Source organism: Melopsittacus undulatus, chromosome 1 (genome assembly GCF_012275295.1).
Source record: "Melopsittacus undulatus isolate bMelUnd1 chromosome 1, bMelUnd1.mat.Z, whole genome shotgun sequence".
Classification (NCBI taxonomy): domain Eukaryota; kingdom Metazoa; phylum Chordata; class Aves; order Psittaciformes; family Psittaculidae; genus Melopsittacus; species Melopsittacus undulatus.
This window is the reverse complement of record NC_047527.1, coordinates 63,745,124-63,760,066: the sequence shown is the minus strand read 5'-3', so window position 1 is coordinate 63,760,066 and position 14,943 is coordinate 63,745,124. Positions and strand designations below refer to the sequence as shown.

Here is a 14,943-nt window from a genome sequence, read left to right as displayed (position 1 = left end):
TCCAACCTACTTGAGTCCACGATTCTATGAAACTGAGGGACACCTCTCCCGAGGATCCTGCTGGGGCGGGTGCACCGCAGATCCCCCGCTGTTTCCCCGCTCGGGACTGCCCGTCCCGCAGTAGCGCCCCGTGCGCGGCTCTTCCGCGCCGCACCCCTTGGGGCTGTCCGGCTGCGGGGCGGGGAGGAGGGAGGAGCCACCGGCGGAGGAGCCGGGCGGGTTTCCTGGCGGGGCCAGCGTTGGCGCGGTGTGGGCAGCCCCGTGAGAACTTCGCTGAGTCCGCCCGGGGCGGAGACGCGTCCGCCTCCGTGTCCGGGAGAGGCCACCAGCTGCTCGGCATGGCCAGCCGCCTCGGGCGCGGGGTGTGCTGGGGCAAACGGGGCCGGGGCTGCCGTGGTGGGAGCACGCTGCTCGCCCTGGGGGTGCTGGCCGCTGTCGGCTTCCTCGCCTGGCGGCACGGCCCGCAGCCTCGCCATGCCGTCCGCCGCGCCCCGCCGCAGCCACCGCTTGCCGCCGAGCTGCTGGGGAAGCCGGTGTACACGAAGCCGGCCCTGGACCCGGGGGCACTGGGCGAGCTGGGCCGGGCGGTGCGGCTGGAGTTGAGCCCGGCTGAGAAGCGCCTCCAGGAGGAGAGCATCCGCCGGCACCAGATCAACATCTACCTGAGCGACCGCATCTCCCTGCACCGCCGGCTGCCCGAGCGCTGGCACCCGCTGTGAGTACCTGCTGCCCCGCTGCTGAGCGGTCCCGCGAGTACCCGAGCCGGGGGCCGTGCCTGCTCCTAGAGTGGGTCTCCGAGCGGAGGAGCATTCGGTGACTGTGGTCAGCGGGGGATAACCGCGTCCCAGCTGCGGCTCTTTCGGAAACACTCTTTTTGGAGACTTTTAAAACCTTTTCCCCAAAAAAGCTTTCAGATCACGGCGTTTGCTCACAGAGTTAAAACCCTCCATGGGTTTGCCTGGCTCCCGCTATTCCAGAGGGCAGGAAAAGTAGCGTGTTTGGTGGTGCGTGTGCGAGCCGGGAGAGGCGGTTTTCATCTGGAAGCCAGAGCGGTGGTTCAGCCGCTTAGTGCCTTGTTTCTCCTCTTGCTGCTCCCAGGGTAAGTCCCAATGGGCAGCAGCATACTTTTTTAGTCACTGCCTGCTGCCAAGGTGTTGTGAAGTCTCTCTGGTTGAAGACATTCAGGACTCACCTGGACACGTTCCTGTGCAAGGTGCTCTAGGTGGCCCTGCATTGGCAGGGGGGTTGTACCAGATGATCGCCAGAGGTCTCTTCCAGTTCAAGCTGTTCTATGATTCTGTGGTGATTCCAGATTTTGGCTTTGCATTGTATTCAAATGTCTTATGCCACACAGAATAGAGCAGGTTATCATCAGATTTACAAGGAGCATGATGCTCCCAGAGATGCATAACTTTCTTCTAAACTAGCACTTTGCGTCTTCCTCTGTCTTAGTTGCTGGGACAGTTTACATTTACAAATTACATTTACAGTTATGACAATAAATGCTAGATGATGGCATAAGCAATTTGAATCTAAGGATTAGGTGTTGCTTGGTAAGATGATTCTAGTTTACAGGCAGCGGTTCAGTGCAGTTATGAAGTCAGTGCTGCAGAGCAAGTCTGACTGGGCCTAACGCAAATTGTTGGTTTAGCTGAGTGGTTCATCTCAGTGTGGGCCGTCCTGTGAGCAAGCAGCCAGCTGCTGAGAGAAATGGGCTGGTTACACGTATGTGCCTTCAGCCAAAGGGGAAGTGTTCAAGGCTAGGTTGGATGGGGCTTTGAGCACTCTGGTGTAGTGGGAGGTGCCCTTTGCTGTGGCAGAGGGGTGGAATTACATTGATCTTTAACGTCCCTTCCAACCCAAATCATTCTATGACAGGACAGAGCTGGGGTTGCTACTGATCCTCAGTGCCTGCTCCTCGGTTTCACCTGAGCTTGGCTTCAGCCGGTTTATTTCATTGGAATGGGCTCATATGGTATAGTTGCAGAGAGCTGTGGAAAAAGCAGGGCTCTGTCTCTGCTGTGTGTTAACTTGATGTCTGTGTGTCCTGTCTGGTTGCTCACCCAAATGTAGTTATAAATGCCGAATCTAGAACATGAATCCAATGATAACACTGAAAAAATTGCAGTGAAAATGCAAGGCCTTTTTATTGTAAGTTTAAGCCTGACAGAAGGCTTGTTTTTCTTAGTCATCTTTTATTCTCCACTTACAAGCAGTCCATAGACCATAGGCTGAAAAGGTCTGTTTTAGTTGCTTTTCTGTGGGAAGAATTTAAATCGTTTCAATGCATTATTTTGGATTCCTGCCATTGCTCTATGACAGGATGTTAGAGGAAATGGGAGATCATAGTTGTTGAGCAGGGGACATAATTCTTGAAATAAAAATAAATGGGCAGATGGGTTTTGATACAGTGACATACCCTTTTTGATTTGCATATTTGGATGTTGAAATGACAAAATGTATCCAAACCAAAAGGATTTCAAAGCATCAGTGACACAATCTCAGAGACAATTGCCTTCTGAGGTTGGGCTGTATTGTAATGTTGTAGTATCTGCTAGCAGGTGCTTCATGCCTTTTCACACAAAAAATCTAAATTATGGCAGCAACATCACTGAACATCTATCCAACTCACACAGCAGATATAAAAAATAACTTCCACAAAGGCAGTTTTGCAAGTTGGTTCATTACCTGTTTTAAGAAGGAAGACCATGTAAGAGATGGAAGGAAAAAAAAAAGTATTGAAAGAAGTATCACCAAGCCCATAGGGATAGAAAATTCACTGCATTTAGAGGCTATGCAGGTTGAAATGTCACCTCTAAGGAAAATATGATTAAAGTTTTTTTTTTTTTTATTTTGAGATTGGTAAATCTGGACCATTTGTGATCTTTAATTTGGTGATGGGTGAGGCTGCAATGGTAGGAAATAAGTAGTAATGGTAGACTTCAGCTAGGCTTCAACTGCCCACAAAAATGATGCAAAGGCAGTAAGTTTTGAGATGTGATCAATGAAGCAGTTTTGGTACCTGAAGGCCAGAAGGTGACAGATACACCATTATTTTTTTTTAGTGCAGTCCTGGAGGGGAACCAGGGAACTATGTGCTGCCAAACCTTGGATTTCTTCCAGGCATGTTATTTACAAGTGGTGGTAAGAGAAGAATTAACAGCACATAGGTAGGTTTGATATGTTACGAGTCAGCCTGGCTTTTATCAAGGATGACATGTCTCTCACACCTGTTTGAGTTCTTCAAAGGTTGTAATTTTAGGGATAAGGAAGTGTGGTGTTATTTCCAGAGGTTTTTGGTGAGTTCCTTAAAGGGCTGTAAAATAAAGTGAAAATTTCCCACATTTATAATAACTGGATAAAAGCTGGGAAGCGCTTGTTTGGGTTTTTTGTTTGTTTTTTTTGTTATTTTCTACTTAGCGGAGGGCCCTTGGTAGAGCCCCACAGAAATCTGTGTTGAACCCAATGACATTCAGCTTAGGCCTGGCTTCCATAAAGAAGTGACTGATCTGCAGTGCTTCAGCCTGAAAGACAGGCTACTGAGAGGGTGCCTTTTTGCCGAGCTGCTGCGATACTAGGTGAATGCATGAACCAAATTTTGCAGCTTCCTTGTTCTTAAAATCTGTTTACTGTAAAGCATGAGGAAGCCTATTGACTAGAAAATTTAAATTAAGTATTCATGAGCTATTGGCAGATACTATAGTTGGAGACTTTATTCTGGGCTACAGGGTTTTGTCTGTTTCAGCATATTCTTATGTGTGTGGAAGTGAGTCTGGAAATTTTAGATACCAGGAAAATGGGAGGATGAAAGAAAGGGAAGTGAAGAGAGGCAGTGTCCCCACCACCTGGATGCCCTATTGCTCTTTTTAACCTTAGTGTCCTCCCACAGTCGTCAGTGAACTTGCTGTCTGGATGTGAATTTGAGAAAAGCACAAATATTTCAATCTAGAGGAAGCTAGAATTTTGCTGATAAGGTTGAGAGTATCTGAACCAGTAAGCCTTTAAATGGGTTCTATGACACTGTGTTACAGGGTGTTGCTATATCAGAAACAGATGACAGAAGACTTTTTCCCTTGCTACAGTTACATCCTGGACCTGCTGTCAGACCAGAAATGTGGCAGTAGTTGTTTGCTAACGCTGTTATTTGCTGATGCTGTTGGTAGTTATTTGCTAATACTCTGTCTGCTAATACTGTGCAGGAAGAAAAGAAGAATAGTTTGACTGAGATTACTTCCCCAAATAATGTATTGTTTGATGATATTTGACTATGAAACCTATACAAATGTCACTTTATTATAAAGTTTCAGCTTCAGATGTTTCTCCTACTAATATATTTTTTGCCAGTGTAAATATTTGAAGGCCTTTATTTCTTCTTGTTCTCAGACTGCTGTAATGTTGTTTGGCTTTTTTTCTGAGAACTAATCCTGTTTCTATTGAAACACAGATATGGTGAACTCGACAACTTCTATTGTTTCCTTTAGACAGTTCCTGCTTCCTTTAACTGTCTGCACTCAAGGTCAGCAACTGATAATGCTGTGTTTCATCACACAGGAACTCATTAATTTTATTGCTGTCTAGAATTATGTATGTGTATATATGCATATATGTCCTTACATGTATACATAAATATACACATTTAAGCATATAACCAAATTAAATATATACATAAACTATAAAAAATGGTCTTTTGGTAAAATCTTATGCGTAGGAATGTAAGGAAATTACTAAATAGTGATGCATTTTGTACAGTGCTGGAAATGAAATATGCCACAGGATCAGATAATGAAGGAGGTTGAAAGGAACTTCTGCAGTGTCTACTTCAGCCTCTTCAGCAGGGCAACTTCAGTGGTAGAGCATGTTGCTAAAGGCCATCCTTGTCATGTCAAATTTGAGCAGTTTCCAAGGATGGAGATTCAGCAGCCTGTCTAGGCATCTCTTGCAAGACTACATCACTGCCATACTGAATTTCACTTCCTGATTGTATTGTTGTCTAGATGGCCCCGGTTGTTTTCCCAGTGTCTATCCTTCATTTCTTGAATTTATGCCATATGGGAAGCAGCAGTTAATAGCAGGTTTAAACCAAGCAATCATCCCCCATCAGACATTGACTTACTGAGGGTCCTGCTGGGACTCATGCCCTCTAAGTGCACCGAGATGAGCTCTGAGCTGTGCATTTTGGCCACTGCTGCTCTGCTTGCCCCATGCAACATCCTAACTGCATCCTGTCCTGTGCGGCTTCTTGTTGCATGCTTATTTTACAGGACTGCAAGATTAGGCAGAAAACTGATAAGGTTTTTTAGATAGCCTTTTATGGTTTATTGCAATGTGTAAGAAATAATTTTCTTGGTTTTCTGGTTGGGTTCTTTTAGACAAAGGACCATTTTCAAGCATTGTTCCTGATTTTAGACATTCTGCCTTCTCTTTTTTTTTTTTTTTTTTAAATATGTTTCTCACAGTAGGGTTCCATTGCAAATCTGTTTCAGGAATGGTTTCTGTAAAATCACACCAGCCTTCTTTTGGCTGACTCTTGTTACAATAGGAACAAGGCAGGGATAGGCACTTTTCTGCCGACTCAGCATTTTGTGCTGTGTAATGGTAGAAGCCTGAATCAGCCCTTTGGCATCATTTCACTTGTACTCACAAGCAGATGGATTTGTATGTCTTTTCTGTCTTTCCTTACCTGGCAAATGATTTTGAATAGCCACAGAGGCCCCCAAAATATTGAATGTGGTCTGTGTAATAATTAACAGTTATTAAGAAAAGCTTTAGAGATCTGTTCTTTAGATGATTTTGTATGTCTTGGAGAGAGAGTTTGTTTTTATATATATATTTTATATGTGTATGTTTTTATATATACCTAAGTATTTGTATAATTAAAGTGTCTGTATATCAATAGATATACACAAATGCTTAAATTTCTTTGTCACCGTGGTTTATGTTTATATTATGATTTAGGTTTGGGGATATTTTGAGTTTAGTGTAACAATCTTGTGCTAAGAGTTGTCTGACTTTCAAAACTGCTTTTCCTATCTGTTCCCAGATTTGAGTGTCATTTTCTCACAGTCTTGCTACCATGGTTTGTTTTGTTTACTGGGTTGTAAATACCCAATAATACACCTACTCATCTGATTTATCTCGCTAGCCAATTCCTAGAATAATCCTCAAGACTAGCTTTTGGTCCCTCTTCTACTCCAAAAATCACAGCATCTGAATTTGATGGGCATGCTGCTCCTGCCAGGAGTTTAACCTGACCTGTTCCAAGAATTGGCGCAGCAGCCGGGTGTTTCCTCCTCAGCCCACCCTGACTGCCTGACTTCACTCAGGAGCTTCTCTTTCATCTGTTATTTAGAGGTGAAATAACTGCAGAGCTTTATATATATATATACATATATATATTTATTTATTTTTTTTAATGATGCATGTAGGAAAAAGTGAGCTCTTTGGAGAACTTATCTGCAGCAGCTCAAGCTTGCCAGCTCATCCCTTCCCTCCAAAACACAAAGCACAATGATATTTAGGTTATTTTACTATTTTTTGTTTCCTGTCTTCTATAAAATTATGTCAGTTTGCTTTGTCATTGTGCTTTCATTTAATAGTCACCTGCAGACATTTTCCACAAGAGCTCAAATGGTTATTCTTTTGGACTGTTTTTACACTTTCCGGTAGATTGTTAGTTTCCTCTGATGTCTGGATTGGTTTCATTTTTAACCTGACAAAGTTCCTGGATCAGTGATAGTAACCACAAGTTAAGATTTTTTTTTCTTTGTTCAAACAGTGCCTTTGCCATGTGCAATTTCCTGTCAGGATCAGGTGCATTCACACCCTACTGTTAGTGGCAGGTACAGTAACTTGTTTCAGTTACTATATTACTTTGCAAAATATTTTTCTTGCCCTGAATCAAATTGCATGAAAGTACGTTTCTGAATGTAGGTGTAGGAAATTGTAAGGTTCTGTGCAAATGTATCTCACTACCTGGGAAGAAAATTGCAAACCAATTTGACCATTTGAGCAAAATGAAACCACTGTTTTAAACCAGCAACAGAAAAAAAACCCCACAAAAATGGACCCATGCAGAAATTCCTTCTTATCTGTACATCTGCTAGGGAATTCCACTGCCTTTTCCTAACAATTTCAAGTTAGGAGGAACTGTGTTTTTCTTGAATTTGTGAGTTTTAGGATATAGACTTAGTCCACCCTCCTAAGTGAGCTTTCTAGACAAGTTTTTCTTAATGCATTTTTAAGCTCTCTTAAACAATAATTAAAAAAAAAAATCTTATTTGCAAATATTTTCTTCTCTTTCAGGCTTCCCAACTTTCTTCCTTGCTTCTCATAATGCTGTTGGTTTTTGGCTTTTTTCTTATTAGCCAGTGCAGCCCTTTATTGTCTGAAATCTTAAAATGATGTTTGTCAGTTTATCTTGTCAAGATCTTACTGTCACTGGGAGATTTGTTCTTTAAAACATCAAATAATCTGGAAAACCATTTCACAGTTGGTCTAGCCTCTCTTTTCAGAGACTTGATTGTGTCATGGTGTCATAGACTCTACTGGGGGGCTCTTTCCTAATGTGATTTGTTTCAGCAGACACAATTTGGGGAGCATTTGCCCAGGCTGGGACTGAGTTGCGGGGAAGAGTGGGCCAGCACTGCTGTAGTTGGCACTGCTTACGTCTTCCAGCCTTCCCCTAGCAATTCGACCATTGTGTCAGTTATTAGCACCTTGCTGCTATCTCCTTTGCCAGTTGGACCAAGACACACCTTCTGTCAGTGTCATTAGTTTTTTCTGTGATACCTGAACACGCTTGAGGTAAGCAGGTGTGTAAAACCAGCAGCAGCCTTTCCATGCTCAGTTAAGACATTTTTTGGGTTTGGTATACCCCCCTCCCAAACCCCAGGACTGACAGTCGGCTCAAGGTAGTTTTTATGTGAAAAATAAATGAGGATGAAAAGTTGAGTAGTGTTTGGAGGAGATAAGAATAATCTGCTTTATCATAACCTCCAGTTTCACTGGAAACACCACATTTCTATATCTCGGGTATTGATGTACTAGGGCTGTGTTGCTTTTGGCTCATGAGCTAGATTTTACCCATAGGTTGCCTTCCCCCAGGGAGGGGTGAGGAGTGGCTGTTCAAACACATGGTCAGGCTGGAGCAGATAACATGGCTTTGGTAACTCTGCACGGTGGCTCAGAAACCAGCTCTGTGACCTGTGTTGTGCTGGTGAGCTGAGGATGCTCGTGGGTAGACCTGCTGAACCCTAAGCAGCTGCTGGGAGCAGGCAGGAAGGGAGAAGTAGAGAAAGGGGGAGAAGAGGACCCCAGCACAGCTGTTTCCTTTGCTGTGGCTTTGTGAGGGTGGGAGAAGAGGTGTTTTCTCTTGGGTGAAGATACCTGGCAGACCCCTGGGTCCTCATTGCTGGCTCTGCAGTTTACGGGATGGGAGTGGAGAAGGTGCATATCCCTGAGGGTATTTAAAAGGCTTGTAGATGTGGTTAGGGACATGGTTTTGCAGTGGACTTGGCAGTTCTGTGTTAGCAGTTGGACACAATGATCTTGAAGTTCTTTTCCAACTTAAATGATTCTGTGATAAGGTAAAACTAGATTGAGATGCCCATGGCTGCTGCCATTATTCTAGATAAGTCATATTAATTTTTAGCCTACAAAATGCCATGTTTAAGCATGCTTCTTACTAAAAGGGCATCTGCTGTTTATTTAAATGCCTTAACTGTGTTCAAAGGAAAAGGAGGTTTTGTTGTGAGTCAGCATATCCACAGCCCACCATAACAAACCCAGCAAGCCTATTTCCTAGCCCACCATGTGAAATCCAGCCTGAAGTAGGACCCTAGCAGTGTTTGCTACATGACACTGTGATGGTGCACATATGGCAATGTCACATACCCTAGTCACTTAAATCACATTAAATCAGATACAGCAGTGACACGATCTGTTTTGATCTTTTTGAGAGAAGCTATGCAGTCTTGAACTCGCCTGTATTCTCTGGCATTTGCATTGAAACTTTTACAGCACATCTTTAGAAAACATTAAATAATTTATGAACAGATACTCACAAAAATTTTAATATTTTTTTCTTAAAATATGAGGAACTTTGCATATAGAGCATCAAATCTGGAGATTAAAAATGTTTTTTCTCTTGCTGTATTGTTGCACTTGTGGTGAAAGTCTTACATAAAAGTATGTCAGCAACCACTCCTAATTAACTCATGGCAGCATGCCCAGTGTGCACGCATTCATACTCTCTCTCCCTGTGTATAGATAGATACACATCTCTAAGAGAAACAGCTCCTTACAATGAAATAAATTGAGTGATTACATTAATTGACGCAAATGTACTTCAAAATAGCCCATTTAATTTTGTTTAGGCATTTCCTGATGATGTCTCCTCAGTTTCTAATAAATAACCTATTTTAAAACTTGCTAACGGAAGACTTTGTAGTGTAGTAGATTCCAAGGTTAAATTATTAAACTTGTCAGTCTTACAGTCTTAGTTAGACCATGATTTGCAAATGCAGTGTAAAAAGATAAAACAACCCACAGGAATGTGGATGTATGATGATACTTCTTTACATGCTTTGCTTCAGTTTGTATTTTATTGAGTTAGATGTTTGAGTAGATGCTATAGTGAAGGATCCAGGAAAGATGGCATGTAGTAAACGTGGTTTTAAGTTTGTGTTCGGGTGTGAACCTGGGTTATTCTCTTTCCTTTCACCATCTAGAGTTTTAAAGATTTGTGGATGATTACAGTTAGAATTTAAAAATGTAGATGTGTTTGGTTTAGTATACATTGATAAACAAAAGCTGTGTCTTTTTGGCATCTCTTGTTTGATACCCATCTTTTAAGCCGCAGTGATCAAGCAGGAGGATACCTGGAACATCCACCCAGTGTGTCAGAGAGTGCCGGAGGGAAACGGAGGAAGATTCAGAAGCAGGCTGGTGCTGGAGCAGGGCAGTGTCCCAGCCCATTCCCTGGGAAGTGGTTAAGGCCATCCTGGCTGTGTTTTTTCTGGTGCAACTCTGCTGTGCACAAGGACTCTGTTTGTGGGGCAGCAGAGAACAGGAGCTGTTGGAGGGCAGAGGCTGAGCAGGTGTCACTCCTTTGCGTCACATTTTCTGTTATTGTTGTTATCTGTTCTGTATCAGTGACATCCCAGTCCTGTTTAAAACTATGCCTTTCTTTTGCTTGCTTCAAAAAAGGTTGCTCGTGTGTGATAACATTAAGATCTTCCTAAGTGACTGATTCTGTTACCTAGTAACTTTCCAAAATCAGCTTAACTAGAGATATACGTACTTCTCTGAAGAAAATTAACTCACTCATCATGCACACATTTTTTCACTTGGGTGTTTGTTTCGTGGGTTATAAGGTGGTTTCCTGTCATTTAACTTTAGCTGTAGGAAAGTTAAGTTTATCTGTTCTATAGACAAGGGGGAGAAGGGAATCCACAAAGGTGTGTTTGTCTGTGCCGATGGCTTAAAGAGAGTGAGGTGAATTGCCTTCTGGATCTGTCATTAAGGACATGCAGAGTCCAGATGATTAGATCAAAGTTGGCACCTAGCTTTTAGATGCCTAATGTGAGATGCAATTAATCCTGTCTTAACGTGATTCCCTGTATTGGGAAAGGACAGCGTTACACATCTAAGGGTGGCACTGAAGAGTGCCTTAATCAGAAACCAGAAGCAGCTTGCAATACAGGCAGTTTAAATACACATTCCCGGTATCTGCAAAAGCATACTTTGTGAGTGCTGTTACTAGTTTGGATCCTCCCTGTCATTTTAATGACATACTGTAACTCCTAATGTGTTTGTTTTCCTAAATAACCTGAAGTAGGAGTGAAAAGATTCACTTGGAAAGTAGGAGCTTGGATACAAACAGAAAATAAAAATACATCCTGAAGTTTGCTAGGGTGGATACAGATTTGCTAAAGTAGTTCTGTTGTAAATAGGACTTGGGAAATGGGAAAGATGAGTTATGACTACTGAGCTTTAAGTCAGGTTTTGTACTTGTGTTTTTTTTGAAGCTTGTGTATCTTGTGAAGTGGTAACGTGTAGTGTCCGTGTGCATGCCGCTTAATTTTTATTCAACAACATTTCTAAGTATTTCCATTTCAGGGATTCCTTAGGGGTTTTTAGATTTTTCTTACACTAGTATTTTTCCAGGGTTTAAATGCTTTTGGTTTGTGATCTCCCCAGTGGGATTAGTTTTTAAGATTTAGCAAAAGTCTTTGAAATTTCTTTCAGTAGAGAAAGATGAAGAAAAGTGTGCTTCATTTCAGCAACAACATTTGAAAAATGACAAAAATGTTATCTGTTAAATGACAAAAACTCTCAGCAAACTACTGCGAACTTGTATCAATCTAGGAAGGAATATATGCCTTGGAAATTAATTATGAGATAAACATGAAAATATACATAGGAGTTGAGTAACTGTATTTTTTGGGTTTTGGTTTTTTTTCTTGTTTAAGTAAAAGTTTTGCAGTTTTAGTTTCAGTATGTGATGATTAGTTTTCATAGAATGGTTTGGGTTGGAAGAGACCTTAAAGATCATCTAGTGTGAACCCCCTTGCCATGGGCAGGGGCATGGTCCAGTAGACCAGGTTGCTCCAAGCCCCATTCAACCTGACCTTGAACACTGCCAGGGATGGGGCAGCCACATCTTTTTTGGGCAACCTGTTCTGGTGCCTTGCCACTCTCACAGTAAAGTTTTTTTTTCCTCGTAGCTAATGTAATTCTACCCTCTTTCAGCTTAAAGCCCTTGTCCTGTCACTACCTGCCCTTATAAAAAGTCCCTCTCCAGATTTCTTACAGGCCCCCTTTGGAAGGCTCCTCTAGGGTCTCCCCAGAGTCTTCTCCAGTCTGAACAACCCCAGCTCTCTCAGCCTGTGCTCACAGGGGAGGTGCACCAGCCCTATAATCACTTCATGGCCCTCCTCTAGACTTGCTCCAGCAAGTCCATGTCCTCCTTATGTTGGGAACTGAATGCAGTATTTCCCCAGAATAGAGTTAAATATACTAAAGAGCTATGCTTTCAGTTGTGCTATCTGCATTTCAATTAGCAAGGTGAGAGATGGTTTCTTTCTTCAGCCTGTTGTCAGCCTTGTCCCACCAGCCTGTTGGGGTAAGTAGGCAGCACCTCCATGCAGAGTTGCTGTGTCAGCCAGCAGCCCGCCCTGCTGCCCTGGAGAGATGCTTCTCTGTACTTGTGTGCTGCCTTCCACCAGGGAGCTATTGAACAGTACTCTTTCTTGGCTTCAGAAACCTAAGAAACGTGTACTCTGGTATGTCCCCCAGGAGGCTGACCTTTTCCCACAGTGTGGTGTATACACAGTGAAGGAGGCAGCTATGCACAGTGAATCACAAACAGTTTGGGGATTGCTTTATTCTGTGCCAAATTATGTTTCCCATCTCCAGCATATAATTTTCAGGCAAATCCATTGAATTCTTTAGTCTATAATTAGGCTTATCAACTTCTTTAGAACTTCTGGATTTCCTTTTTTAAATAATGGAATACAACCTTATTATTCCATGAATCTTTCTGATGTATTTGCCAGAGAAAGCTTTCCTGGAGTTTTTTGATTTATTTCAGGTAAAGATTATCCCATTTTCATCAAGAAATTAACTGAAATTACCGGGTATAAGTGACTGTGACATACAAGAAGAATTTTTTCCTGGCAGAACAGAATATAAATGTTTTTCAGTAGGCTAAAGTAAACATGCATTTCTAAAACTGTACTTGTACAGTAGGTTTTTCTGTGTTAAAAAAAAAGTTAATTAAAATGTCACTCCTTTTTCATGTATTCATACAGGAACATTTGGCAAAATAAGTCACTTCTGTCACCAGGCATTGGTGTGAAGCAGTTCTCTGTGTGAATGTCCCTATTTGCCTCAGGACAGGTTACAGCTTGGAGGGATGGGAATTCTGTACTCCATTGTATCAATGTGTATGTGTGTTTTTACCTGTGTCTGTATATCTGTATGGTGTATGCATGCATACACATCATATACAATGAGTGTTGTTGCACAGCATTCCTTTTGTGTTTGAGAAGCAGCCTTCTGTGTGCCTCCTCTGCCCAAGTGTCTTTTCTTCTTATTACTTCTTCACTTTATAGAATCACAGAATGGTTTGGGTTGGAAAGGACCTTAAAGATCATCCAGTTCCAACCCCCTGCCATGGGCAGGGACACCTCCCAGTAAACCATATTACCCAGGGCTTTGTCCAACGTGGATTGAACACTGCCAGGGATGGAGCTTTCACAACTTCCTTGGGCAGCCTGTTCCAGTGCCTCACCACCCCTACAGTAACAAGCTTCCTCATATTTAAGCTGAACTTCCCCTGTTTAAGTTTTGACCCATAACCCCTTGTTCCATCACTGCAGTCCCTAATGAAGAGTCCCTCCCCCCCCTTATAAGCCCCCTTCAGATACTGGAAGGCTGCTATGAGGTCTCGATGTAGCCTTCTTTTCTCCAGGCTGAACAGCCCCAACTTTCTCAGCCTGTCTTCATATGGGAGGTGCTCCAGTCCCCTGATCATCCTCATGGCCCTCCTCTGGACTTGTTCCAACAGTTTCATGTCCTTTTTATGTTGAGGACACCAGAACTGCACACAGTACTCCAAGTGAGGTCTCATGAGAGCAGAGTAGAGGAGCAGGATCACCTCCTTCGACCTGCTGGTCACGTTCCTTGTGATGCAGCCCAGAATATGGTTGGCTTTCTGTGCTGTGAGTGCACACTGAAGCTGGCTCATGTTCATTTTCTCATCGACCAACATCCCCAAGTCCTTCTCCTCAGGGCTGCTCTGAATTCCTTCTCTGCCCAACCTGTAGCTGTACATGGGATTGCTCTGACCCAGGTGTAGGACCTTGCACTTGGCTTGGTTGAACTTCATGAGGTTAGCATCAGCCCACCTCACAAGCATGTCAAGGTCCCTCTGGATGGCATTTTAGGTATATATTACTAAAGTACTCAATAGGTATTTTCCTCATAAGAATTTTAATTTTAGGAATATTCAGACTTTATTTCTCCACCACAAATGTTAATAGGTATTGCTTAATCTTTACAGACACTTGTAGGTCATTATCGCAAACACAGCAGCATTAAATAGCTAGCAAATATATTCTCAACATACTGTTAGTAAGCAGTTTTCTTTTAATGTAATTTTCTGAGTGTTTTGGGGAATTTTTGATTTTGATTCCCCTAAATCAACCTAAGGGGTCTTAACTGTCACATTTTCTACTGATCAGCTCTGGTTTCTGTCTTTGTTCTTTTGGAGGACTTGCTGCTGTTCTGGTTTGGTAGGAGGGATGTCCTACCTGCTTCAGTACCTATTGTGATCTAGCAGTCGCAAGAAGCTGATGTCCTTCTGCCCCTTACAATCCCCACTGAGTCCAGGCAGAAAGCTTCAGGTATAAGAAAAATCAAACACCTCTAAACCATTTCTCTTGGCGTTAAAGAAAGGTGCTCATACAGAATGCTTCAAGAAAAAGGAAGAAATGGTAATAAATACTGTAATTATTTTAAAATTCTTTCAGACAAGGATAATCTTTATCAATTTACACATTTGTTGCAGCTGTAAGTTTCTTGGCATCCTTATGTTCATTTAGGGAAATTCATATATATGTATGTATTTATAGGAAATACATTCTGGAGCTTAATCCAAAGGTTTGCAAACTTCCTGGCTCTCCGCAGAGCCAAAACATACATTTTTATGTCTGTGTGATTTTTGCTGACTTCACTATTATATCTTGGCAGTTCTGTGGTATTCCAAAATTCTGCTTCAGTGTACATACATCTCAGTTCTGTTGCTAGATTTCTATGTTGTTATTCTTTCTCAATTTATATTTTTACCATCTAGCACTTGTTTTATTTTCGAAAACACAAATTATCCGTAATTAATGCTACTGTTTTTACTGCACCTTGGTTTTAGTTTTCTTTCTGTAA

At 42.3% G+C, this 14,943-nt stretch overlaps 1 protein-coding gene across 1 annotated transcript in view; it reads left to right on the top strand.

The window, feature by feature from the left end:
• The first annotated feature begins 238 nt into the window (after nucleotides 1-238).
• Nucleotides 239-14,943, top strand: part of GALNT12 (polypeptide N-acetylgalactosaminyltransferase 12) — a 50,023-nt gene continuing 35,318 nt past the window's right edge. Inside the window, exon 1 of the mRNA XM_034068812.1 lies at nucleotides 239-715. Within this exon, the coding sequence (XP_033924703.1) occupies nucleotides 339-715 (377 nt within the window). The 5' untranslated portion in view covers nucleotides 239-338. The remainder of the gene's footprint in view (nucleotides 716-14,943) is intronic.